The sequence below is a fragment of the Aotus nancymaae genome, unplaced genomic scaffold (assembly GCF_030222135.1).
Source record: "Aotus nancymaae isolate 86718 unplaced genomic scaffold, 86718_ANA_hifiasm-v0.15.2.pri h1tg000049l, whole genome shotgun sequence".
NCBI lineage: Eukaryota > Metazoa > Chordata > Mammalia > Primates > Aotidae > Aotus > Aotus nancymaae.
Window position 1 is genome coordinate 32,691,066 of NW_026988463.1, and position 24,605 is coordinate 32,715,670.

General features: G+C 53.9%; 1 protein-coding gene across 16 annotated transcripts in view; it reads left to right on the top strand.

Annotated features, from left to right (window-relative positions):
• Window positions 1–24,605, top strand: part of MICAL3 (microtubule associated monooxygenase, calponin and LIM domain containing 3) — a 273,518-nt gene that overhangs the window by 238,005 nt on the left and 10,908 nt on the right. For 12 of the 16 annotated variants that reach the window (XM_064362782.1, XM_064362781.1, XM_064362787.1 and 9 more), the window contains 8 exons: window positions 2,091–2,204; window positions 2,959–3,093; window positions 4,013–4,095; window positions 5,705–7,523; window positions 8,021–8,115; window positions 12,268–12,318; window positions 13,954–14,064; window positions 15,496–15,589. In XM_064362782.1, coding sequence (XP_064218852.1) covers window positions 2,091–2,204; window positions 2,959–3,093; window positions 4,013–4,095; window positions 5,705–7,523; window positions 8,021–8,115; window positions 12,268–12,318; window positions 13,954–14,064; window positions 15,496–15,589 — 2,502 coding nt within the window. Of the gene's footprint in view, window positions 1–2,090; window positions 2,205–2,958; window positions 3,094–4,012; window positions 4,096–5,704; window positions 7,524–8,020; window positions 8,116–12,267; window positions 12,319–13,953; window positions 14,065–15,495; window positions 15,590–20,408; window positions 20,460–24,605 lie in introns of all 16 variants that reach the window. The other 4 variants (XM_064362785.1, XM_064362790.1, XM_064362795.1 and 1 more) reach the window with 2 other exon arrangements.

The following is a 24,605-nucleotide window of genomic DNA, read 5'->3' on the forward strand; positions in this document are numbered from 1 at the left end:
AGAATTGCTGCAGTGCAGCGTGAATTCTTTTGTCTGTGCCTCAGAAGTCGCACTCCCTGCTGTTTGATGAAGTGTCTTCCTTGAGTGGCCAAAAGCAGTGTTTTCACACCGAGGCTTTAACCAATAGAAATACTTGAGGCGTTTCCACACTTCTTCCCCGGCAGGTGGCGCTACTGTAGGGTAGCATTTGGCACGGCCAGCTCCGTGGGCCACTCTGGTATCTCAGGGAGACGCATGGCCCCATCAGCTAGTCCGGGAACCCGCCCATCTCCCCGTGACCTGGGCCGTCTGTTCCCTTCCGATCCTGTTTCATACAGTTCTTCAAAAACTAGATTTGAACCCGCATCTTACAAGCTGTGCTTAAAAGATAAACATACAGCTTAAGGAATTATTAAAGAAACAAAAACTTGCAGCCGGGCGCAGTGGCTCACGCCTGTAATCCCAGCAGTTTGGGAGGCTGAGGTGGGCAGATCACAAGGTCAAGAGATCAAGACCATCCTGGCCAACATGGTAAAACCCTGTCTCTACTAAAAAAAAAATTAGCCGGGCATGGTGGTGCATGCCTGTAATCCCAGCTACTTGGGAGGCTGAGGCACGAGAATTGCTTGAACCCAGGAAGCTGAGGTTGCAGTGAGCCTAGATCGCGCCATTGCACTCCAGCCTGGGCAACAGAGTGATACTCTGACTCAAAAAGAAAAAAAAAAACTCACATAACTGCCACTTCAGTCAAGGAATAAAATGTTCCGGCATCTTCTAAGTGCCTGGCCTGTGGAGAGAAGACGCTGCTTCCTAGCTGTGCCCTCCCCTTTCCACACAGCTTTTGAAGAAATCCACCTAACCAGGCGCTGCCAGCTCCCTGCTCCAGCCTGGGGCTTTGATACGCAGGCTCTTGTCTGTGGGCCTGAGAGCATAACTCCTTTCTCCTGAAGTTAAAACTGTTAGGGGTAGTTTGAGGGTGGCTGGGCTTGAACCCTAGGAGAACCCTCAGAGCCCTGGCAGTGGTCCTGTGGGTCTCAGGTGGCACGGGTCCTCAAAGTGGAGCGTGCCGCCCTCTTCCTGCTGCTGCAAGTTCTGAGTGTGGGAGGTGGGGGCAGGGTGTGTGCGTGCTTAGGGGCTGGCTCCTGGGGAAGGGAAGTTGTCTGGGGCCTTGCCTCGTTTTGCAGCCATGAAGGGCCACTTGGGGTCCAGAGGATGAACTTTACATACCCTCAGCCCCCCATGCTCTCACAAAGTATTAATATTTCTTTGAAGTATCCCGAAGGAAGCTCATCTGGTGCCCCTGCACACGGCGCTGTGAACAGCCCCCTCAGCTGACTGGACCTCGGCTTTCTCACTGAAAGGGAGGAATTAGAAACAGTCCGTCTAATTATTTGGCAGGCTGGGTGTTTCTTAATCGAAATATTTGAGACCAGAAGTGTTTTGGATTTCAAATTTTTTTCAGATCTCTCATAATGAGAGATCTTGGGGACGGGACCCAAGTGTAAACCCGAAATTTATTTATGTGTCATGTACACCTCGTACACGTAGCCTGAGGGTAATTCTATGTAATATGTTTAATAATATTGTGCATGAAACAAAAGTTTTGGCTGTGACTGTTACCACATGAGGTCTGCTGTGGAATTTTCCACTTGGCCTCTTGTCAGCACTCAGAAAATTTCAGATTTTGGAGCATTTTGGATTTTGGATTTTCAGATTCGGGGTGTGAGGTAGACAGCACGGTGCCTGCCATGGCCAGGTTTTGGCAGGTGCTGCTGGGCTCAGGCCCAGAGAAGCAGCGTTTCTCCTTCCACCCTCCTCAGCTGAGGCTCCTACAGCGACCTTTGGGGGAAGATGAACGGTCCCCACCGTCAGCTGCTCTTCTCTTCCCACTTGGCCCCTAGCATTGCGAAATGCCAACCTCCCATGTTTGGGGTCCCCAGGCCCCCCCAGCGCCCATGCTGTGTGCGGAGAGCTCCCTGGGCCTGGCACCATCTCCCCTGTCCCAGGGCCTGCATGGCACGGTCCTGAGAAAGGCAGTACCTCTTGCCCCATGAAGTTGCAGCCTGCCTGTCTGCCTTTCCTTCCTTCCTTTAAACCTTTCTGCTTTGCAGCCCCGTTGGATGAGAATGACCTAGAGGAAGATGTGGACTCGGAACCAGCCGAGATAGAAGGGGAAGCAGCAGAGGATGGGGACCCAGGGGACACTGGTGCTGAGCTGGATGATGGTAGGGGTCCGCCTTCCCCACCCCGGTGGTGGGAGCTCAGGGAAGATGAGGGAAATATGCTTTGCAGCAAAATCAAGCTCAGTGAGTCCGCCATTGGGGCTCCTGGTTCCTTCTTGGCTCCACCATGACTGGAATGTATCTCATTCCACCCAACCACCACCCACCCACAAGTACCAGGTGACTTGTCCAGCTGCAGCTGGGCACCTGAGCCACACTGTGGCTTCATACAAGGCCTTTAATCCAGCAGACTGGCTCCCAAAGCTAGATACCTGGAGGTGTGTTTTGTATCGCAGTCTGGTTGTAGGGGGCTTAGGGGGTCAAGGGCGAGGCTGAAAGGAATGAGAAGAGCCCGAGCCTGTGAGGGATGCAGGCCCCAGCTATGGACGTTTGTGGCAGTTGGGGCTGCTGAAAGGAGGAGGTGGGTAGAAGGGCCGTGGGGCCAGGCCTGCGCTCCACAGGCACACCCCGTCTCTCTGTCATGGTCCATCATGTGTCACTGTTGCTGTGTTTAAAAAGAAACAGAGCCCCACAGGCTTTGATGCGGCCCCATGTTCCAAAGGCAGGAGGGTGCTCTTGGCGGGACCGCTCGGGAGGGGCTTGGTCCGGTAGGCAGATGCGTCCCTGCATCAGAAGGACCACCTGGCCTGCATCTGAGCAGTTGTATTGCAGATAAGCAAGTGGTGGGCCAACTCTCGGGGAAAAGAAGCCAGCCTCGCTTAGGGTGTGCCCCTGCTTCTGCCCTGCCCTCTGCCAGATCAGCACTGGGCCGACAGCCTGTCGGAGGCCGACAGAGAGCTGCATTTGCAGCGCCCGGCCGAGGGGGAGGAGCCGGAGCTGAGGGTGCCAGAAGATGAGGAGAAGCCCATCTCACCGAAGCAACATGAGAGAGGTGAGCCTGTGGGTGATGGGAGAAACAGCTTTCAGCATTCCTGCAAGAGCCATGTGTGCACGAGAGTGGCGCAGGGGCCAGCCACTCCAGAGCAGAGCCCCAGCGTACACCGGCCTCCGAGGTGCGGGCAGCTCCTTGCCTTTTCCTCCTCCATCCGCCCTCCAAGGTGCGGGCAGCTCCTTGCCTTTTCCTCCTCCGTCCGCCCTCCAAGGTGCGGGCAGCTCCTTGCCTTTTCCTCCTCCGTCCGCCCTCCGAGGTGCGGGCAGCTCCTTGCCTTTCCTCCTCCGTCCGCCCTCCAAGGTGCAGGCAGCTCCTTGCCTTTCCTCCTCCGTCCGCCCTCCAAGGTGCGGGCAGCTCCTTGCCTTTTCCTCCTCCGTCAGCCCTCCGAGGTGCGGGCAGCTCCTTGCCTTTTCCTCCTCCGTCCGCCCTCCGAGGTGTGGGCAGCTCCTTGCCTTTCCTTCTCCGTCCGCCCTCCAAGGTGCGGGCAGCTCCTTGCCTTTTCCTCCTCCGTCAGCCCTCCGAGGTGTGGGCAGCTCCTTGCCTTTCCTCCTCCGTCCGGCCTCCCTGTACCACAGGCTGCTGCAGATGCTTTGGCCAACAGCCCTTTCCTTGCATGGTTTGGGTGTGGCAGAGGGTAGAAGGTGCATCCCGAAGCTCCGCGTGCAGAGCCTGCACGTGGAGGAAGCCCACACTCTGACCTGGGGTTAACAGAAGCACCTGCAGAGAGTGCCAGGCAGCCCCGGGAAGTCGGTGCCGGAGTCCTCACCCTGGAGAGAACCTGTGCTTTCCAGAAGAGCCGGGAGCAGGATCAGTGACTTGCCTTCTGCCCTCCTCTCCACCCTCTGGGGCTGGCTGAAACGGGTGCCCTCTGAGCACATGGGGGCTTCCTCTTATAAGTCCCTGCGTTCATTCTTTTCAGGTCTCTCCCAAGCCACCAGCCCCATCCGGTCCCCTCAAGAATCAGCTCTTCCGTTCACTCCAGTCCACAGCCCCAAAACAGAGGTAAGGGTTTGGGGCTCGCTGTGGGGTGCAGAGAACTGATGGGACCCCAGGGACACACATTAACTTCCCTGTTTCAGGGCCCATGGTGTGAGCCCCATCACAACTGGGGCTAACATAGCCTGCTGGCCTCCTCATTCTGAGGAGGATGGAAAACTATCATCCTCTTATACTAAGTAGAGCTGTTGATGACAGGAGTGGCTTTGGGGTTCCAGCTCAGGACTCTGGGGGATGAGGCTGTCTGGATGGCACCTACTAACTCTTCCCCACTCTGATCCCAAACCTGAGTTGTCTATCATGTGTCACTGTACTAGGTCCACATGCCACATACCATATGTTTAATTTAAACATAAGTTTGTTAAAAATAAATAATGTAATTATATACTATAATTAATAAACATAATAGATTTATTAAAATTTATATTTTAATATAAATCAAATTAAAAATTTATTTTTATTAATATATAATAAATTTATTAAAATTAGTGTGATTATAATTTGTTTATAATATAACATGAATGATATTTTATTAAATTTATGATTAAAAATAAACATGTTTAAATGGAAGCAATGATATTGATGGAATCATTGGTTTGATATGACAAATGCATTTTTAACATTATGTTAAAATAAATGTCTAGCCATTGAAATGTGCAGTGTCCAGCAGACAGCCTGTGGTGCGTGAACCACGTGGAGAAGGCTGCGAAGCCAATTGTGACAGAAGGTCCTGTGGGGCATGGTTTAGGAAATACTGTCTAGAAGCCACATCAGGGAGAAAGCTGGAGTTCAAGGCCTGCATCTGCTTGATTTGGTCTTTGGGATTCTAGGAAACATGGAGCTATTCAGCAATTTTTTTTTTCCCCCTGAGGCAGGGTCTCACTCTGTTGCCCAGGCTGGCATGGGCAGCAGTTCAGTGGCATGATCACAGCTCACTGCAGCCTCCAGCTCCTGAGCTCAATCGATCCTCCTGCCTCAGCCTCCCAAAGTGCTGGGATGACAGCCATGAGCCACTGCACCTGACCTGTTCGCTGATGTTATCTGTGAAACGGGGAGGTTTTGTTTGAGACACTTGGATGGGGTGATATAAGGGCTGCTCCTTGCCTTTTCCTCCTCCGTCCGCCCTCCGAGGTGCAGGTGATAGGCACATCTTTGAGCTTCCCGGGGATGCCGGTGCAGGCATCGTTGCACATCTTTGAGCTTCCCGGGGAGGACGCTTTGACCATAATGCACTGTGATAGTAGCTGTTGTAAGTCTTCTTACAGCCCTGGCCCCTCTGTGTGCGTCAGAGATCTTGGTGCTCTGGGGCCTCCTGGAGGGGGAGAACTGCGATCGTCCGTGTCCTTTTGGCCAGTGTTCCTGAGTGGACAAAGATTATAGGATGTATTTGAGATGAACCAAACCCTGGAAACCCAGTTTGTCTAAACTGAGCAGAGTGGTTCTAAACATTAAACAGCTGGAGCAGAAAGTCAGAAGGCTTCTCCTGCCTAATAACAGCTGGGAGGACGGGGGGGAATTCATGCAGCAGGCACTTTGAGCAAGAAGGCTCCTCGAGGATGCTGCTGGCTGTGGAAGCCCTCACCTTCTCAGCAGCTTCTGTCTTCCTTCTCTGTAGGGGTCCCGACTCCCACCTGTTCCTGCCGCCACCCAGGAGAAACCACCCAAGGAGTGCTTTTTCCCTGAGCCTTTGCTTCCCAAAGAGAAGCCCAAAGCTGATGCCCCCTCAGATCCGAGAGCTGTGCACTCTCCCATCCGATCACAGCCAGTGGCCCTGCCAGAACCCAGGACTCCTGCCTCACCAGGGAGCCCGCAGCCCCAGCCACGCCTGGTGGCCTCCACACCCCCACCCAGCCCGCTCCCCATCTGCTCCCAGCCCCAGCCTTCCACCGAGGCCACTGTCCCATCCCCTACCCAGTCCCCCATTCGCTTCCAGCCTGTCCCAGCCAAAGCATCCACCCCACTGGCCCCTCTCCCTGTCCAAAGCCAAAGTGACCCTAAGGACAGACTGGGCAGCCCCCTTGCTGTGGACGAGACCCTCAGACGGAGCGACCTGGTGGAGGAGTTCTGGATGAAGAGCGCGGAGATCCGCCGCAGCTTGGGGCTCACACCTGTGGACCGCAGCAAGGGGCCTCAACCCAGCTTCCCCACACCTGCCTTCAGGCCAGTGTCCCTCAAGTCCTATTCCGTTGAAAAGTCCCCCCAGGATGAGGGACTCCACCTCCTCAAGCCTCTGCCCGTCCCCAAAAGAACGGGCCTGCCAAAGCTAGAGGGTGAGCTCCTGTCCCTGCCGCCACCCCGGTCTCCGTCCGACAGGGAGCTACGCAGTGCTCAGGAGGAGCGCAGGGAGCTGTCCAGCAGCTCTGGCCTGGGCCTGCACGGGAGCTCCTCCAACATGAAGACACTGGGCAGCCAGAGCTTCAACACCTCAGACTCCGCCCTGCTCACGCCCCCCTCCAGCCCACCCCCGCCCCCACCCCAAGATGAGGAACCCGCCACCCTGCGGAGGAAGCTCAGGGAGGCCGAACCCAACGCCTCGGTGGTCCCACCGCCCTTGCCTGCCACATGGATGAGGCCCCCCCGGGAGCCCGCCCAGCCCCACAGAGAGGAAGTGCGGAAATCTTTCGTGGAGAGCGTGGAGGAGATCCCCTTTGCTGACGACGTGGAAGACACCTACGACGACAAGACTGAGGACTCGAGCCTGCAGGAGAAGTTCTTCACGCCCCCCTCCTGCTGGCCGCACCCCGAGAAGCCTCCCCACCCATCTGTGGCCAAGGAGAACGGGAGGCTGCCTGCTCGGGAGGGGGCGCTGCAGCCACAGAAGAGGGGGCTGCCCTTGGTCTCTGCCGAAGCCAAAGAGCTGGCCGAGGAGCGCATGCGAGCCAGGGAGAAGTCCGTGAAGAGCCAGGCACTGAGGGATGCCATGGCCAGGCAGCTGAGCAGGATGCAGCAGATGGAGCTGACCACGGGCGCCCCCAAGCCGCGCAAGGCGTCCTCGGCACCTTCCCAGGGCAAGGAGCGCCGGCCCGACTCCCCTATCCGCCCCACTCTCAGGGGCTCTGAGGAGCCCAACCTGAAGCATGAAGCCACCAGCGAGGAGGTCTTCTCCCCGCCATCGGACTCGGGGGGCCCAGATGGCTCTTTCACTTCATCTGAGGGCTCCAGTGGGAAGAGCAAGAAGAGGTCGTCACTGTTCTCCCCCCGCAGAAATAAGAAGGAGAAGAAGTCCAAAGGTGAGGCCCGGCCCCTGGAAAAGCCCAGCCCCAGCCTCCTGGAGGAAGCTGCCACCAAACCCAAGTCCCTGTGGAAGTCGGTCTTCTCTGGATACAAGAAGGACAAGAAGAAGAAGGCCGATGACAAGTCCTGCCCCAGCACCCCCTCCAGCGGGGCCACAGTAGACTCCGGCAAGCACAGGGCACTGCCCGTCGTGAGGGCAGGTGCGTGGGTGTTGGGCCCACGTGCGGGCGGAGCGGGAGGGGTGCATGTGGGCTCAGGTCATTGGGGCTCTCGGGATCCATGTTTATGCACTGCTCCCTGAGGCTTCTTCGGGAGCCATGCTGACCTAGAGAAGGTACCGAACCATGGGTTCACAGGGCGTAGCCTGCTTAGTTTCAGCCTTCCGGAAACCAGATCAGGAAGACTGGAGGTTTGTACCCTTCTAAAGTCACACGACCCCAGTCTACTTGTGCACAGGGCAGAGGGCAGTGCTGCCAGGAGGGGCTGGGCAGGCCACAGTACACCCGCTTGGTGTCAGCTCTGCCCTGCCCAGGCAAATGTTGACGTCCCAGCTCCTGGCTCCCCAGGATGAGGGAAGGATCCATTAAACTAAGATGAGTCCAGCCTCCCACCCGGCCTCCCCATCTGCACTTGGGAGCAGGAGAGAGCTGCCCCGGCAGGCTGGCGCCATCCTCACGCAGCCTTTCTCTCCCCACAGAGCTGCAGCTCCGGCGCCAGCTGAGCTTCTCCGAGGACTCGGACCTCTCCAGCGACGATGTCCTTGACAGGTCCTCGCAGAAGTCCCGGCGAGAGGTACGTAGTCAGGCAGGGGGGCTTCACAGAGCCTGGAGCCCCGGCTGCTCCCTGTTGGGCTTTGATGGGGTGGAGGAGGGGGAGAGCAAACCTGAAGCCAGGGATGGATGGCAAGTGGCACACAGCCAGCTGACTGCTGACCAGCCCTACGCACTGAGGGGGTCACGTGGGGCCTTTTACATGGGAGCTGCAGCACAGCAAGGGTTCCTGGTTTCTGCTCTTGTGAAGAAGAAAAGATTGGAGCCATTCCTGAGTCACGCTCCCCTTCCCTGGAGGAGGCAGCCTGGCATTGTCTGTTTCTTCATAAGCGATCCCGTGAGGCCTCCAAGGCCTCTGTGGAGAGCGCTGACCAGTCCAGGGCTGCTGGCAGGAGCTGGGACCTCAGGCACTGAGCATTGTGCCCGGTACTGCCCACGTGGTAGGTTTGTTAGTTAGGGAGGGTTTTTCGTCTTAGAGGACTGGTCCAGGAACGGACCTGCAGGGCTGCTGGGTCTGACTCGGCCCCTTGCTCTGCAGAGCCCAGGACTTTGGGCAGATCCAGTGAAGGTGGAGGGGAGAGGACTCAGCACACTCTAACAGGCACCTGTCAGCATGCAGGGCAGGTGGAGCTCTGCAAAGCGCCACCCACCTCTGCTGTCCAGCCTGGGCTCTGTGCTCCTCCTCCTGGCTGGGGGCAGCCTGGCTGTCTCTGCTTCCTGCCTCCCTTTCGCATGAAAAGCTTCCCCAGAGTGTAGCGTGCCTTCATTGCAAGGGTTCTGGGGCTTGGACTTGAGTCTCCCCTCTCCTGCCCCCAGTAGCCCAGTCAGGGTGGGCCATGGTGAGCCTGGGCCCCTCATCCTGTTGGGTGAGGTGGCTCCTGCAGCTGGTCCCTGCCTCTGTAAATACCTCAGCAAACCAGATGCTTCGTTCCACGCCCTCCTCAGTACATTCGTCTCCCTTGGCCTTGGTGGCTCTTCGGCCACTCTCCTAGAAGGCTCTAGAGGGCCAGGCCTCTCCTCTGCTCCACTCTCTGCAAAGCCAGGCTTCCTTGTGCCCCAGCCAGGCCAGCACTGAGTTAGAGTTGGGGTCTGTGCCTTCTCCTCAAGGACCGAAAGAATGTGCCTTCTGTCAAGGCTCCCTGTCCAGCTTTCCCAGGCAGTAGCATTGGCACTGAGCTGAGAATTGCCCTGGGTTTCTATGTGAGTCCCTAAACACATCCCAACACTGGGGCTGAGTGCTGCCTTAGGGGGTCAGCAAGGAATGGAGAGTGTGGTCCCAGGCTCACTTCCTGAATATGTCAGTGGGGACCTTCCATCTGCTGGGTCAGGTTGACCACCCACCTCCCTCATGTTGCTGTGATGGGCAGTGTGTCCACTGCTTCTGCATGCATGAAGCGCCCGCTAGGGTGCTGGGCAGCAGCTACCTAGACTGGCTTTGCCAAGGCTGGTACTTGGTGAGCCTCCCCAGAGCCCAGCAGGTATGAGGAGGAAGGGAGGAGCAGGAACAGGACCGCAGGAAAAAGCCATGGACACCAGTCATGGAACTCTAGAGCTGGAGGGAGCCTCTGAGGCCTCACCCTCCAGGGGCACCCACAGAGGCGAAGCCATTTGCTGGAGGGCACATAGGGAATACTAAAGCCAAAGCCAAGCCTGGGGGACAGACAGGCTGGGAGATGGCCGACCTAGGGGACGGCTGAGGACGAGGAGACAGTTGAGCTAGAGGATGGACGAGCTAGGGGACGGCTGAGGACGAGGAGACGGTCGAGCTAGGGGATGGATGAGCTAGGGGACGGCTGAGGAGAAGGAGACGGTCGAGCTAGGGGATGAATGACCTAGGGGACGGCTGAGGAGAAGGAGACGGTCGAGCTAGGGGATGGATGAGCTAGGGGACGGCTGAGGACGAGGAGATGGTTGAGCTAGGGGATGGATGAGCTAGGGGATGGCTGAGGACCAGGAGATGGTCGAGCTAGGGGACGGCTGAGGACGAGGAGACAGTTGAGCTAGCGGATAGATGAGCTAGGGGACGGCCAGGCTAGGGAATGGATGACCTAGAGGATGGCCAACCAAGGAGACGGATGACATGGGAGATAGCCACACCAGGGGCGGCTGACCTGACTCCCGCATGGTGTGGAGTCAACCTGAGTGAGAGCTGGGTGCTGTGCCCTTTCCAGACATGGGTGCTAAAGAGGAGAACAAACAAATACAGCCATGAAGGACATTTGGGGAACAATTAAAGAAATTCAGTTGAGGACTGGTTGACAGTATAAATGTGTGATATTATGAAGCCATTAAGTTCCTCGCATGTGATAAAGGCACTGTATCTCATCCCCTTCTCGGTGCATGGACTTTTACATAGGAAAGTTATATAGGAAAACGTCTGTGTCCTTAGGAAGTACGTCCTAAAAGTTTTAGGGATGAAGGATCATGTCTACCCATGATTCATTTAAAAAGTCATATAAAAGATGATATAGATGAAGCATATGGCAAATGGCATTGGTGAGAGGCATGTGGGTGTTCATTCTCTTCCTCTTTCAACTTTTCTGTGGGTTTGAAATTTATCAGAGTACGTGTGGGGAACGGGGGCCTACAGTGAGGATGGGGTTTGACCTGCCGGGAAGGAGGAAGCCTCCTCTGCCGCCCAGGATCCCCGGCCACTCCAGCAGCACAGACGACGCCTCCTGCCTTGCAGCACCTGTGAAACAAGAGCCTGGATTTTGTTTTGTTAGAAATGTTTAAACCTGTCAAAATAACTTATATTTTTATTTAAAATGTTTATTATAGAAAATTTAGGATAATTGAGACTTTAAAAAAACACCTGTAATCCTATCTACAAGAGAGAACTCGCTTTTACCTCTTTGCTTCCATCTGACTTCAAATACAAGCATCACGGCTGCCTCTTGAGTTCTGTGGCCCACCCGGGTGTGGCCTGGACATCCCACCACCCCACATCCAGATTCACAGCAGAACGCCAGCTCCTGTGGCTGGCCACCACCTCAGGCACGTAGCGACAGGTGGCGACTTCACCCCTTCCAGCCCGGAAAATGGGTAGCTAGTGGGAAGGCAGCCACTGCCCCCATGACTGTTGACGTCAGCCACAGGTGAAGATGTTAGTTGTGGTCCATAGTTTCTGTGGGCTTTTTGCAAGCCGCTTCGGGAAATCATCTGTTTCTCTCTTCTTTTGAACTGGCTTTTTCTCATAATGACATTCTTTCTCTCACTCCAGTTTGTGGGAGAGGTGAGTCCACCCGAGTCGGGGGGACACAGGTGCTCAAAGTCAAAGGAGGCAGATTGATTCTTCCCTCTCCAAAAGGCTTGAGAGGTGCAGCTCCACACGAGGCCCCCCCACGGATGGGATGGATAGAGCAGCAGGGAGAGTAGCCGGGCTGCAGCCGGCCTGGAGCTCTCAGGGCCTCCCTGTCTTGTGTGCCACCATACACCCTGGTTCCCTTAGTGCCTTTCAGCCATTAATGTGGCTGGTGAGACCCGAAGAGCAGATATGACTCACCTTGGCCCTCCGAGCGGCTCTGCGCAAGGTGTGATGGAATGAGAAGAGGCTCCCGACGTGCTTTTTGTGAACAGCAGTTACCGATGCTAGTTTACCCCCTTTTCCGGGCACAATCAAGAAATGGCAGCTGGGTGGCACACAGGAACACTGCCAGCGGAGATCCTTTCAGGAGAGGTGGTTTCGTTCCCAGTTTCACTGTGTCTGTCTCTGAGAGCAGGACCCGCTCCTCTCCCACACCCCCTTCCACTACCTGGGAGCATTTGGCAGGAAGAGGTGGGCTGAATTTCCATAAACACATGGAAGGAGAAAAGGATCAAGGAGAAAAGGATCAGGAATCACATATTTTAACGGCTTTCACTTTACACACAGGACATTGAGATGAGAGTTTTGGGGTTGGTGAGGAAGCTGTTTCTTTTCAGTAAAAGAGTGAACCCGGCCGTATTTAAAACCAGGTCGACCCAAATGCCGCCACTAGGATCTTCACACCCAGATTCCTCCGTAGGCAGTCCTGTGTGACTATGTGAAAAATAATCACGTGTTTTAAGTCTTGTGTGTTTGTTTTAAACTTCTAACTTATTTTACTCCATTTCTGTGTTCTCAATTTTTAATTTGTTAATCATTATTATTATTACTATTCTGTTTTGTTTTCTGATGCCATCCCCTTAAAAGTCGATTTATGTACCACACGCCTTGGCATTCAGGAGATCATATGCATCAAAGGTAGTGTCTCGTTGCTGTCAGCTGGTCACTGTTGCATGCATGTCTGTGATTAACCGCCCAGCGCCGGCCCCAGCCCTCCAGCCACACCCTCACTAACTGTGTTTGTACGCGCATGGGCTGTGGCACACTGGCAGCAGCACTTCCGTTAGCCGCCTCATGACGGGAAGGAGGATGAGACGCCTGCCCCTCACCGGCTGGAGTGCATGTGGTCATTTTGCTCCAGCTTCCCCGGGTCAGGACAGAGCTGCCCCTGGCGCAGCCCTCAGCTCTGATCAGCAAGGTGCAGTGCTGAAACACCACTGATGACCGTTAGGGACTGCTGTTCAGGGACCCTCTGTCATTTGAGATCTTTGAGTGAAGATTATGACCCCAAGTCACATTTGTCTTTGAAGTCTGTAAAAGTTTTCTGGTTGTCCGGGTGTGGTGGCTCACACCTGTAATGCCAGCATTTGGGGAGGCTGATGTGGGAGGATCACTTAAGCCCAGGAGTTTAAGACCAGCTTGGGCAATATAACGAGATCCTGTCTTTACAAAAAAAATTTTAAAATCATCGGGCAAGGTGGCACATACCTGCAGTACTGACTACTTGGGAGCCTGAGGCAGGAGGATCACTTGAGTCCAAGAGTTTGAAGCTGCCGTGAGCTATGTCGCACCACTGTCTGCAGCCTGGGTGACAGACCCTTTCTCAGACACTTTTTTACAGTCTCCTTGTTTCATTTTCTTAGAGGCAATAAAGAAGACCTTAGGAATAAAGGCAGATTCCCTAACCTTTGCCTCCTGGTTGCCCAGGGTTTTTTTCAAAGCCTCTGATGCTCCCTTGAACCCTTGGCACCCACGTGGGCAGGGGCTGTGGCCGTTCAGTCTGTGGACTTGCACTGGATTGGGCCATTGCCTCCTCCATTCTCGATGGCACTGGGCGTAACTGCCCCGGCCAGGCCACTGCCTCTCTTCTTCCCGCGGCCCACGGGTGCCTCTGCAGACCCCAGAGTCAGTCCAGGTTCACGTCCACAATTCCTTCTTCAGACTGTACTTGACTTAGAAGCATTCCTGTTTTCTCTACTTGTCATTTCTTAGAAGACTGTCATGGGTACTGCTCTTCTGAAGAAAGTGACCTTTGATACCAAACAGGAAAATAAAAAGATGCTAATTTCTCTCTTTCCTTCCCCTGTAAGCCTCCTAGAAGCAGGAAGCTTGGTGAAACAGCCTACCAATGTTTTTAATCCCACAAAGTGTTAAAAAAAAAGACCAGACGTCCTTATTCAGGAAAGAGGTGATCTCAGTGATAAGGGAGTGTGTGTCCCTTTATTGTTTTAACTGCCTAACAGTCGGTCCCCACTCAGCCTCCTGTCCCCTTGCAGAGGTGGGGAAATGTCTCACCCTGTGGATCGTAGGTGTGCCCATGGCACTGAGGGCTGCTGCAGGCTGGGGACTCTGCAGACTCGTGCCCTCTGCCTGTCAGCACCGCCCATCCTGCCAGCACTCTCCCTACAGAGGATGGCTTGTCCCTCTGCCCAGGCACCAGCTCTGACTCTGACATTGGGGACAGCCCTCTCCAAGGCCCCTGCTGGCCTGCCACCCACCCCTATCTCAGACCTCCATGCACCTGACTGAGGAAATCTCTCTTGTTCTCTCCAGCCAAGAACCTACACAGAGGAGGAACTAAACGCCAAGCTGACCCGGCGTGTGCAGAAGGCAGCTCGGAGACAGGCCAAGCAGGAGGAGCTTAAGCGGCTGCATCGAGCCCAGGTACAACTACAGAGGCTGGGACCAGGGCGCAGGCGTGGGAGGCTTGGGCAGCACCTTTCCACCCAGCTGCACCCTGCCACACTAAGCGCAGTGCAGAGCAGAGCAGAGGTAGACCGGCCTCCTGCCATCCAGGTCACCTTCGGCTGATGCAGCCACAGAGACCCTGCCCTGGTGGAGCTGTCGGTCCAAAGGGAAGAGCAGGCCGAGCATGGTGTCACCAAAGTGCTGTAATCCCAGCACTTCAGGAGGCTGAGACAGATGGATCACTTGAGGTCAGGAGTTTGAGACCAGCCTGGCCAACAAGGCAAAACCCCATCTCTACTAAAAAAAACAAAAATTAGCTGAGCATGGTGGCAGGTGCCTGTAGTCCCAGCTACTCGGGAGGCTGAGGCATGAGAATTGCTTGAACCGGGAGGCAGAGGTTGCAGTGAGCTGAGATCGCACCACTGCACTCCAGCCTGGGTAACAGAGCAAGACTCTGTCTCAAAAAAAAAAAAGGCGGGGGCGGGGGAAAGAGCCCTGCTTTGAGTTTCTCGAATTCCTTGTTGTAGAATAATCATCGTGAGTTGCCTCATTCAATTTTGAGGACTGTTGTCAGGAGTCCATTTGTGGCTCCTCAGCCTCTGATAGGCCTGGGATTTTTGTGGGAAGACGTCAGAGCTCTCCTCACATCCTCAGCTTGTCTTCAGGCTGCACAGACCCTTATATCTAGACCATTGTAGAGTTGTTTTTTGTTTTTTTGTTTTTTAAGATGGAGTCTTGCTCTGTCTCCCAGTCTGGAGTGCAGTAGAGTGATCTCAGCTCACTGCAACCTCTGCCTCTTGGGTTTAAGCAATTCTCCTGTCTCAGCCTCCTGAGTAGCTGGAATTACAGGTGCCCGCCACCACACCCAGCTAATTTTTGTATTTTTAGTAGAAATGGGGTTTCACCATGTTGGTCAGGCTGGTCTCGGAACTCCTGACCTCAGGTGATCCAACCACCTTGGCCTGCCAAAGTGCTGGGATTATAGGTGTGAGCCACCATGCCCGGCCTCTCTTAATTTTTTACCGTAAATATGGGATTTCCATTGCGCTCTTGAGGAACCCCATCCAGCAGTCTAGCAGTCTTGGCGTGAGAACAGTCTGAGGTTCTGGCACTCGGGCCCCTCCTGCAGCAGTTTACATCCACTTCCTGTCTTTGCACCACTCCTGGGAGGGTAGTCACTAGCTGAGCCGTGTCCGTACTCTTTGGTACCAACTTGCAAGGCCCGGAGCCTAGCGTCTACACAAGCTAGGGGTTTCTGGTGCAGATGGTCTCCACACCATACCCTGAGCGCGCTGCCCACGGACTGGAGCGGTTTCCAGAGTGGCCACACTTTGTGTGGGTGTGCAGTTGTGTCCTCCTGAAGCAGGGCCAGAGGGCCGGGTGCTCAGGCTGTGCTGTCTGTCACAGATCATCCAGCGGCAGCTGCAGCAGGTGGAGGAGAGGCAGCGGCGGCTGGAGGAAAGGGGCGTGGCCGTGGAGAAGGCGCTCCGGGGCGAAGCAGGTACTGCTGGGCTCCCTCCTAAGCTCTGCTCCTGGAGGAAGCCTTCCCTCCCTCCCTCCCACCATGGTAGGCTAGTTTTGCTTCACCTTACCTGGAATTCAGCTCCTTTTCTGGCAGGATTTTCTGGGGCCCTTCATCACTGAGATTTGGGGCTTCCTGTTAGCAAAAGAAAATACTTGTCTGAGACAGCCGCAGGCCCATCCTGCTCCGCAGCCCCTGTGGGCTGCTGTTTCCCATAGAGTGAAACTCAGTCCCTGGCATGTTGATGGCGAGCACTGGCTCCCCCCTTCCTTCCTGCCCCACATTTACTCTAGAAGGGAGTAACTGGGAGTGAGGGAGATTGAACCGCAAGGAACCATCACAGAACTGCACTGGGCAGGTCCCCAGCCTGCACCCGCCGGGCCCCCTCCTGTCGTTAGTTCCCTGGGCCCCTCCTGCCCCCAGAACCCTCACCACCGCTGGTGGGAGAGCATGTGGCCACCCTCGGCACGCATGGATTTCCAGAGGGCACCCAGGCTCTGTGTCCACTGAAGGCTGGTCACTTGGGGCAGGGCTGGAGAGGCTTGGGGCATGTGACTAGCCAACGTGGAGCAGACCCCAGGGAGTGGCTGGCAGGGCCCTGTGTTTGTGACTGCTGCTCCTGGCAGGGAAGCACCGGAGGGTGTGGTGCGCTCACATCTGCCGTTCCACCCAGGGAACCTGCGGGGCTGCACTCAGCACAGTTGGGCACGGAGAATGCAAGGGAGTTCCTGAGGCATCTCTGGCCCCACAGCCCAGGAAGCCCTGTTGGTTCAGGACCTTGAAGCCACAGGGCCAGCCCCGGGGTGCAGTGACCACTCTGCCTTCTCAAGCATCCACAAGTCTTCGTCTAGTCTCTGGATGGGGAAACTTCCGTCTCTTTATAGCCTGCAGGTCCAGCTTCAAATTGTGAGTTGGAATGAAGAGCAGTGTCCTCTTACTTCCTCACTCTAGTGTGGCAGAGGGGAGCAGGGTGCCTCTGCTGACAGGCAGGCACTCTGTGAAACAGAAGAACTGGGAGGAGGCGGCCAGGAGCAGGGCCAGCTGCTGCCATCTGATCTTGCTCAAAGACCCCTGGGCTCACAGGAAGTGCCTGGTGTCAAGATGAGTTCCTGTGGCCTGTAGGACTGAAGTTGGTGCTGTGGGGAGTGAGGGAGTTGGGTGTGGAAGCAGGTCTCCTTTCCCAGGCCCTTTAAGGCCTCGAAATTGCAGCTTATCTCAGCGAGGACCTTCAGGCAGAGAAATGAGTTGGGAAGAAAGGGGAGGCTGTGGATGCTTTTGTTTTGGGATCACCTGATGCTGGACTTAATGCTAAAGCGCAGGCTGCCGAAAGAAATGCAAAACTTGAAGCACTTAGCATCCATTGGGCCGAGAAGACTGGGATGAGTTGCTGTGAGAAGCACAGCAAGGAGATTCGGGTTTGCCTAAGAGGGTCCGAGGCTTCCCAGCGAGCCTATGGTGCCCTGCCTCCCTACCCTGCTCTGCGCACTCTGATTCGGCCTCTTCAGTCAAGCCTGAGCTCGGATGGAGTTGGCCCCAGCCCACCTGTGCACATCTGCATCCAGGCCCACAGGGCCCTGCCCTTGTGCTTTTCCTCTTCTTGTGGAAGATATCAGGAGAGAGCCTAGGCTCTTCATTTCTCCTCGCTCTTCACAAATCACTTCTGCCAAGATGGAAAGCGGTGGATAGATCTCAACACACAGGCAAAATAACAGCGGTGTGTGCAGCCACATTTCATGCTTTAAGCTCTCCAGAAAGAAGACCATGCCCTGCCCTCCTTACTCACAGGGTTGAGGTGGTGGTGCCGTCCAGGTTGGTGGTTCCCGTAAGCACATAAGCACCCGTGGTCTCCTTGAAGTCTGAGTGTAAAACACTTCATTGCCTCTGTGACAGGCCCTGTTATTCAAGCTGCCAAAGGGCCAGAAAATAATATACCATTGAAGATTGGCATGCGATTCTGCCAAAATTCCTTCTTCTAGGCGTTAGATAATCCCATTTCCTTAAACATATACAACCCAAATGCCATCGAAGTCAGTGGTTTTCAAACTTCTTTTTTAGGAGAAGAACCCTTTTTACAAGATTATAAGTTCAAATTTAAATAATTGAACACCTCACTTGGAAATACCAGAATTATCTGCAGTTTAAATGATGTAGATACTAGAAGTTTAAAATGAGGCAAGAGCTTTTTCCCAGTTGAATCGTAGCCAATGTAACAGCAGTTCCTATTCCTCATCAAAGACAAGTCTCAAACAGGAGGCTCCCAGAATAAACAAAACCCCACCTTCACTGTAAGACCGCAGCAAAGTGTGTTACCCTAACTAAAGGGCCTTGCCGACAGGCACGTGTGCTGTCCCTGAGCTGCAGCTCGCCCGGATGGACCTGAACAGTGGCATGTGAGCACTATAGCTGCAGGCCAGAATTTAAATACACAAATAAATAAAATGTCCTCTTCACTAACATTTACAGGGAGTTCAGACACTTACACAAAGAGAGATAGAAACTTGATCCTGAGGGCCCCACAAAATCATGCTCACCCAGCAGCACAAATTATTGGGTTGATGGGCTCCAGTGGGTGAAAAGTTGACGTATGAAACATTTGAAAGTGGAGTGTCTTATTTTAATAAGATCTCTTAAAACAGCTACAAGTGGCTGTGTGCACAGTGCCTCACGCCTATAATCACAACACTTTGGGAGGCCGAGCTAGGCAGATCACCTAAGGTTGGGAGTTTGAGACCAGCCTGACCAACATGGAGAGACCCCATGTCTATTAAAAATACAGAAAAATTAGCCGGGCGTGGTGGTGCATGCCTGTAATTCCAGCTACTCAGGAGGCTGAGGCAGGAGAATTGCTTGAACCTGGGAGGTGGAAGTTGCGGTGAGCCAAGATGGTGACACTGCACTCTCCAGCCTGGGCAACAAGAACGAAATTCCATCTCAAAGAAAAAAAAAGGAGCTACAAGTATTTGTACATCAGGAATTTGGGAGACCCCTTGGAATGCCTTTTGAAGAAACTTAGGGTTCCACAGAAGCTTGAAAACCACTGTCCTAGTCCAAACTCCCTCCTTTAGATGAGTCTTGACCAAAATATCTCTATACAAAGATGTTTCTGTTCTGTTGTTCAAGATGGGCCTTTGTAGCCCTGTTGGGATATTTCCTTGTGATGCATTTGAGAAATTCTCAGGAATTTTCAGGAATTACGGTTCCCACCCTAAGAATAAGAATTTCCAAATATATTATTTTCCTTCTTTTATGTGAACACATCCCTCCCAAGGCTGGTCTCATGTCAGTTCCCTGTGGCCCTGCTCCTCCTTGGCCAATGCCGTCTGTGAAGCCGAAGTGTGGTGCTGCCACTGCCTTCTCTCCTGCTTCTGTGTCCCATCCCTCCCCTTAGCCTTGTGGCGCCTGACCGAGCCCTGCAGAAGGCAGTGACAGCAGAGCATGGTAATCATCCGGAGTCTTCGCACCATGGCAGTCTGCCCTTCCCTGGGGACTGTAGTAAACTGGCTGGAACCTGCCACTCTTGGTGGTCTCAAGCTCCCATCGCTATCTGAGGGCATCAGACTTCATATGCCAAGCTGCCTTCCAGAGAAGGGATCTGGCATGGACCTGTCATCCTGTTCTCCATTTGTCTAAGGTGTGACAACGTATGGCCAGGCCACAAGCTTCAGCCCTTTGATCCTAGGGCCAGGCCACGACAGATGATTTCCAGTCCTGGGCACCTGGGAAGCCTTTTTGTTACAAACCGCTGGCTCAGCCTTGAGCATGCATTGAAAAACTGGGGCAGGACTGCATTCTACTGCTGTCAGGTGTGTCATTCTCAAAGGGAGGCTGTCAGGTCGGACCGGAGGCGCTGCACGGGGGTTTGGAGAAAGGGCAACACCTTGGCGGCTGACTGCTGCGCTCCATGTGTCTCTGTGATTCTGGGGAGATGACCCCCGCTCAAGCCCAGCCTTTTGGCTCTGTGGTTCTGGGGAGATGACCCCCGCTCAAGCCCGGCCTCTCGGCTCCGTGATTCTGGGGAGATGACCCCCGGTTAAGCCCAGCCTCGGCAGCACCCAGTCTGCACCTCAGGCGTGAAAATGACGCCGCACTCTCAGCCGGACAGCCATGGAACTACCAGGCCCGGTTTGCCCTGGGCCTGCAGACCTCCAGGAGCCTTCGGGCAAGTGCCCGGGGAAGAACTCCACATAAGTCTCTGCTTGTGTCGTTTTTAAGAAGGCTGACTGAATTTGGGGACCTAAGCCTTAAAACAGAATCCCCTTCCTCTCAAACCCATTCGGAAAAGTGGGTCTGCAAGACCTTTGAGACAGTCAGCAGTGGGGTCGTGGGAATTCCTGGGCGAGCTCTGGCTGCATGAAACCTAAGAATTGCAGAGCTTCTGTAGGACGTTTGCCTCCTGCCTCCAGCCCTCAGCCTGGGGTTCCCAGTCTCAGCAGCTGACAAGCAGGCCAGCCCTGCTCTGTTAAATTTTAGAGGTCAGTCCCGGGGGTGGGAGTTCCCAGCAAGGCCAAAGCCTCTGTCCCGGCTGACCCGCGGCATAAGCGGGATCGCGTTGCTCGTGACTGTCGACTGCCCACAGTGGGTTTTAGTTGCTCCCTCCTCCCCTAGCCACGCAGTTCGCAGATACGGCATGTGTGGACATGCGGTATGTGATGCATTTAGGCTCGCATGCTTTCCAGCTGTCCTCTGCCGCCTCGCTCTGTCTGTGTTCTTATGTTCCATGTCATTGATTGCTTTGGGTGTGGGGGGACAGGAGGTTACCTGATGAAATAACTCTCTCTTCACCGATTCCTTGTTGTAGACTATTGGGGAGAGTCTTATTACAGTGACCTCATCGACTTGCATCTGGGTGGTATGTATGGCAGCGTCTGTGCTGACACTAACCCCGCTGACACCCTTTCTCCACCCACACTCCCCAGTCCCCGCTCACAAAGACAAGGAGAAATCAACCCCATAACCAAATGGCAAAAGCACAGACCCTTTTCCAGCTCAAATCAGAGCAGCGTGCTGATCTCCCCACGCCCACTTGTGCTCCAGAGGAAGATCTGACCTAGCTTTTCTGCCTGGGGCCATTTTAATTTTTTATAATAAAACTTTGCCCGCCCCACTCCACCAGCCTTGCCTCTGCGTCCTGGTCCCCTAAATACACACGCTGCAACACAACTTTGACTGCTTGTAGGAATCATGTCTGCTAGGGAGCTCACTGCCTGCCACACTTAAGCAAAGAAGCAAAGATGCCAAGATCTCAGCCCCACCAGTTCCATTAGGGTGTGCTCTCAATGTCTCCCAGAAGCACTGAGTGCGAGGGAAAGCCTTCTCTGTTGTGATTTCTGCCCGGATTCACCAAACCCAAAGCCAGGCTGACAGGTGCTGGTAACAGTGTCACTCCCTCCTTGCTCTGTCCCGGAGCTCACTTTATACTTCTTTTCGATGAAGACAGGAAAAGCCCAAGGCCACAGTTCTCAAAATGTGGTCCCTGGGCCAGTGGCAGCATCACCTAGGAGCCTGTTAGAGAGGCACAGCCCCAGACCCTGCCCCAGACCTACAGAATCAGAAACTGGAGTGAGACCTGGTTATCTGCTGTAACAGACTTTCCAGCAGGTTCCAGTGCCCTCTAGAGCGGGAGAACCACTAGCTTAGAGGTTGCAGTGTGTTTGGAGTCTTTCCATTTGTATTAGTTCAGAGGAATGGCTGACACCTGAGTCTCACGCCTAAGCTTTGGGCAGCTTTTCTCCTGGGCTGCTGCCATTGTGGCGAGGGGAATGCTGAGGACTCTGGCTCCTCTTCCCTGTTCCTGTGTCCTTTGGTCTGGTAGTCTGCCCACTTCATCTCCCCGTGGAGGCTCCATGCCTAGAGGTGGTCTTCAAACAGCAGAGTGGCAAAGATAATTCTCTCATGTTTTACCCTGACCCCATTCTTTTAAGAGGGTCACTTCCTGGCCCATTCATCTAAATACCAGTGTCATAGTTCTATGATTCCACCTGTCAGGGCCACATCCAAGGCAGGGCTCTCGCCTACCTGGGAAGGGGGACTGTTACTGTCTGTGTTTTCCCACGCCCCCATGGACCCACCCCTTGGAGACTCCCTCGGTGTCCCAGGGCTTCTGGTTTGTTCAGGGACCGCCACACTCACGGCCATGAGTGCTGCAGAAGGGCCGGTGCTTACAGTCCAATTAACAGACCCTGTTCCCATCTAATGCCTCCTGCCTCCTCCTAACACCACCTCGGGCATGTTCCATGTCCATGCTAAGCAAATCTCAGTGTATGAAAAAATTCATACCTGTTTCCCAGCAATTTGGGAGGCCAAGGCAGGTGTACCATTTGAGCTCAGGAGTTTGAAACTAGCCTGGGCAACATGGTGAAACCCCATCTATATAAAGAGATTTTTTAAATTAGCTGGGCATGGTGTCACGTGTCTGGCAGTTCCAGCTGCTAGGGAGGCTAAAGTGGGAGGATCACATGAGCCCAGGAGTTTGAGGCTGCAGTGAGCTGTGGTTGTACCACTGCAATCCAGTCTGGGCAGCAGAGCCAGACCCTGTCTCTCATTACATTCAGAATCTCCCGGAGGAGTCTGTCAGAGCACATTTCTTGAGGATTATATCCACCCTTCCCTCTCAGTTCAAGCGTCTCCTGCTTTTTTTGCCCCCCTTGCTTGAGTGAGAAGAGGCAGTGAGCTGCTTGCTTCTATGGGTCCCCAGACTCCAGCTGCTAGCTTTTTGGAATTCTGGAAGTTTCAGGGGGAAATGAAATAGAAAAAGGAAACTCAGTGTGCCTTGTGAGTTACACAGTGCCCCACCACTGCCACTCGTAACCCTTTGAAGGTGGGCTGGTCAACTCATCACTTCCCATTTCCCAGCCCGCCGTGACTTCTGTGTAAATTCAAGACTTTTCAGGTTCTGCTCACCACGTAGGGGCTGCTGCTGCCCTAATAAGGAAGCTCGAAGGGGACATCCCCTCTGCAGGGAGTCTCTTGTGGACTTCAGGTCCTGGTCTCGCCATGCCCTGCAGGGATGACGGCAATGCCAGAATTAACTTCCTTTTCTGTTTCTGCCACTGTTTCATTCTTGGAGCACTTGGTAATGTTCATTAATTGGAGGGAGAATCGCCCTATTGAGATCTGGAGCCTAAAACGTAAAACCTGGTTGCTCCTCTGCACTTGCATCCCCAAAAGGCCATCCCGAAGCCCTATTTCTGTACCACAGCACCTATCTCATTTCTCCTGTTGGCAGAGCAAAGCTCCAAGCAGCCCTCAGAGCGTTGGGAATGCCACCTTCTGCCCTGTGCCCTGTGCTCTGCATGTCACACTGCAGCCTCTTTCAGTGGCCCTCAGTGAACTACCTCAAGGCTCTGAAAGTCTGTTTTCAGCTATAGGGTATAAAGAATGAAATTTCCCTTCCTCACATGGCTGGACCTTGTGATTTCCAAAGAAATCATCAAAGAGACTCAGAATAGCCCTTGGGCCAGAAAGGAAGGGTCCCCAGGTGGCTACTCCCCTTCCCTCCTCTTCCCTGGGACCCTGAACAGGCCCAGCCCAGCCTGCTTTATTGTACTGTAACAGACAGATGACTGGAAATCTAGAAGAAAACCACATTTCTTCTAAAATTAATTGAAAATACACATGATTTCTAGTTTTGGGGGACCTCATCTCTTGATTTTTATGTCTCAAAGGGAAATTGAAAGAACAGGGAAGGTTTTAGAAATGTAACATGAAGAACTGGAGGGTGGCTTCACTGTGGTGAGATGGGAGCGCAGGACGCCTGCCCCTTGCCCATCTGAGCTACTGTCTTCCTGTTCTCTCTGCTTCTCTGAGTTTTCTGTTGGTAGATTCTTGGTTTGCCTGCTTAGTCCGCCATCAGCCCGGCTCTGCTTTGCTTAGGAACTTTGGAACCTGTGAGCTTTCGCAGCGTGTGCACGTGTGCGTGTGTGTGTGTGTGTGTGTGTGTATTGGATTGTAATTCTTACATGCATTTGTTTGGAGGGGGGTGTGTGTGTATTAGATTGTAATTCTTACATACATTTGGTTGTGTTTGTGTGTATTGGATTGTAATTCTTACATGCACTTTGTGTGTGTGTATTAGATTGTAATTTTTACATGCATTTGTTTGGGTGTGTGTGTATGTGTGTGTGTATTGGATTGTAATTACATACATTTAGTTGTGTGTGTGTGTGTATTGGATTGTAATTCTTACATGCATTTGTTTGGTTTTTTTGCCTTAAATTTTACTCCCAACTTGGAGCTTTATCTCTGCACTAAGTCTGTGTAGCGCCAGGCGTCTCCCCGCCCCGCCACATGGATGCTAGACTGGGCCTCCCAGGCCAGCCTCACCCTGTCATGCCGCCTGCTCACATGTCTGCAGTATTGCACCCAGCCAGCTGGGGCCCCTGTCAGGGCCACGGTGTTTGTCATTGCCCAAAGTTTTAGACTGGACCTCAGCCTTAACAGTGCGAAGGCTGCCCCGTGCCAGGAGCATGGCATTGGTGGTACCCACCAAATGGGATTCCTGGGTTGGGGACTCAGACTAGCCAAGTGCCTTCTTAGCAAAACATTTGGTCAGTCTTCCCTCACACTTCCCAGGCTGGATAACCTGAGCAAGGCAGAGCAGAAAATCTATGGCGGCCCTATTCCATAATTTGAGCCGCCGGGGAATTCCAGCCCCGGGCAGTTTGCTTTCTGAAAGTTTTTGAAACAGGGTCTGGCTCTGTCACCCAGGCTGGAGTGCATCTCGGCTCACTGCAACCGCCACCTCCCGGATTCAAGCGATTCTCCTGCCTCAGCCTCCTGAGTAGCTGGGACTATAGGCACGCGCCACCACCCCCAGCTAATTTTGTGTTTTTAGTAGAGAAGGGGTTTCACCAAGTTGGCCAGCCTGGCCTCGAACTCCTGACCTCAAGTTATCTACCCATCTCTGCATCGCAAAGTGCTGACATTACAGTTGTGTGCCAGCACTCCTAGCTGCTTTCTGCAAGTTTAATCTGCTCAGTTGGGCATAGCCATGACA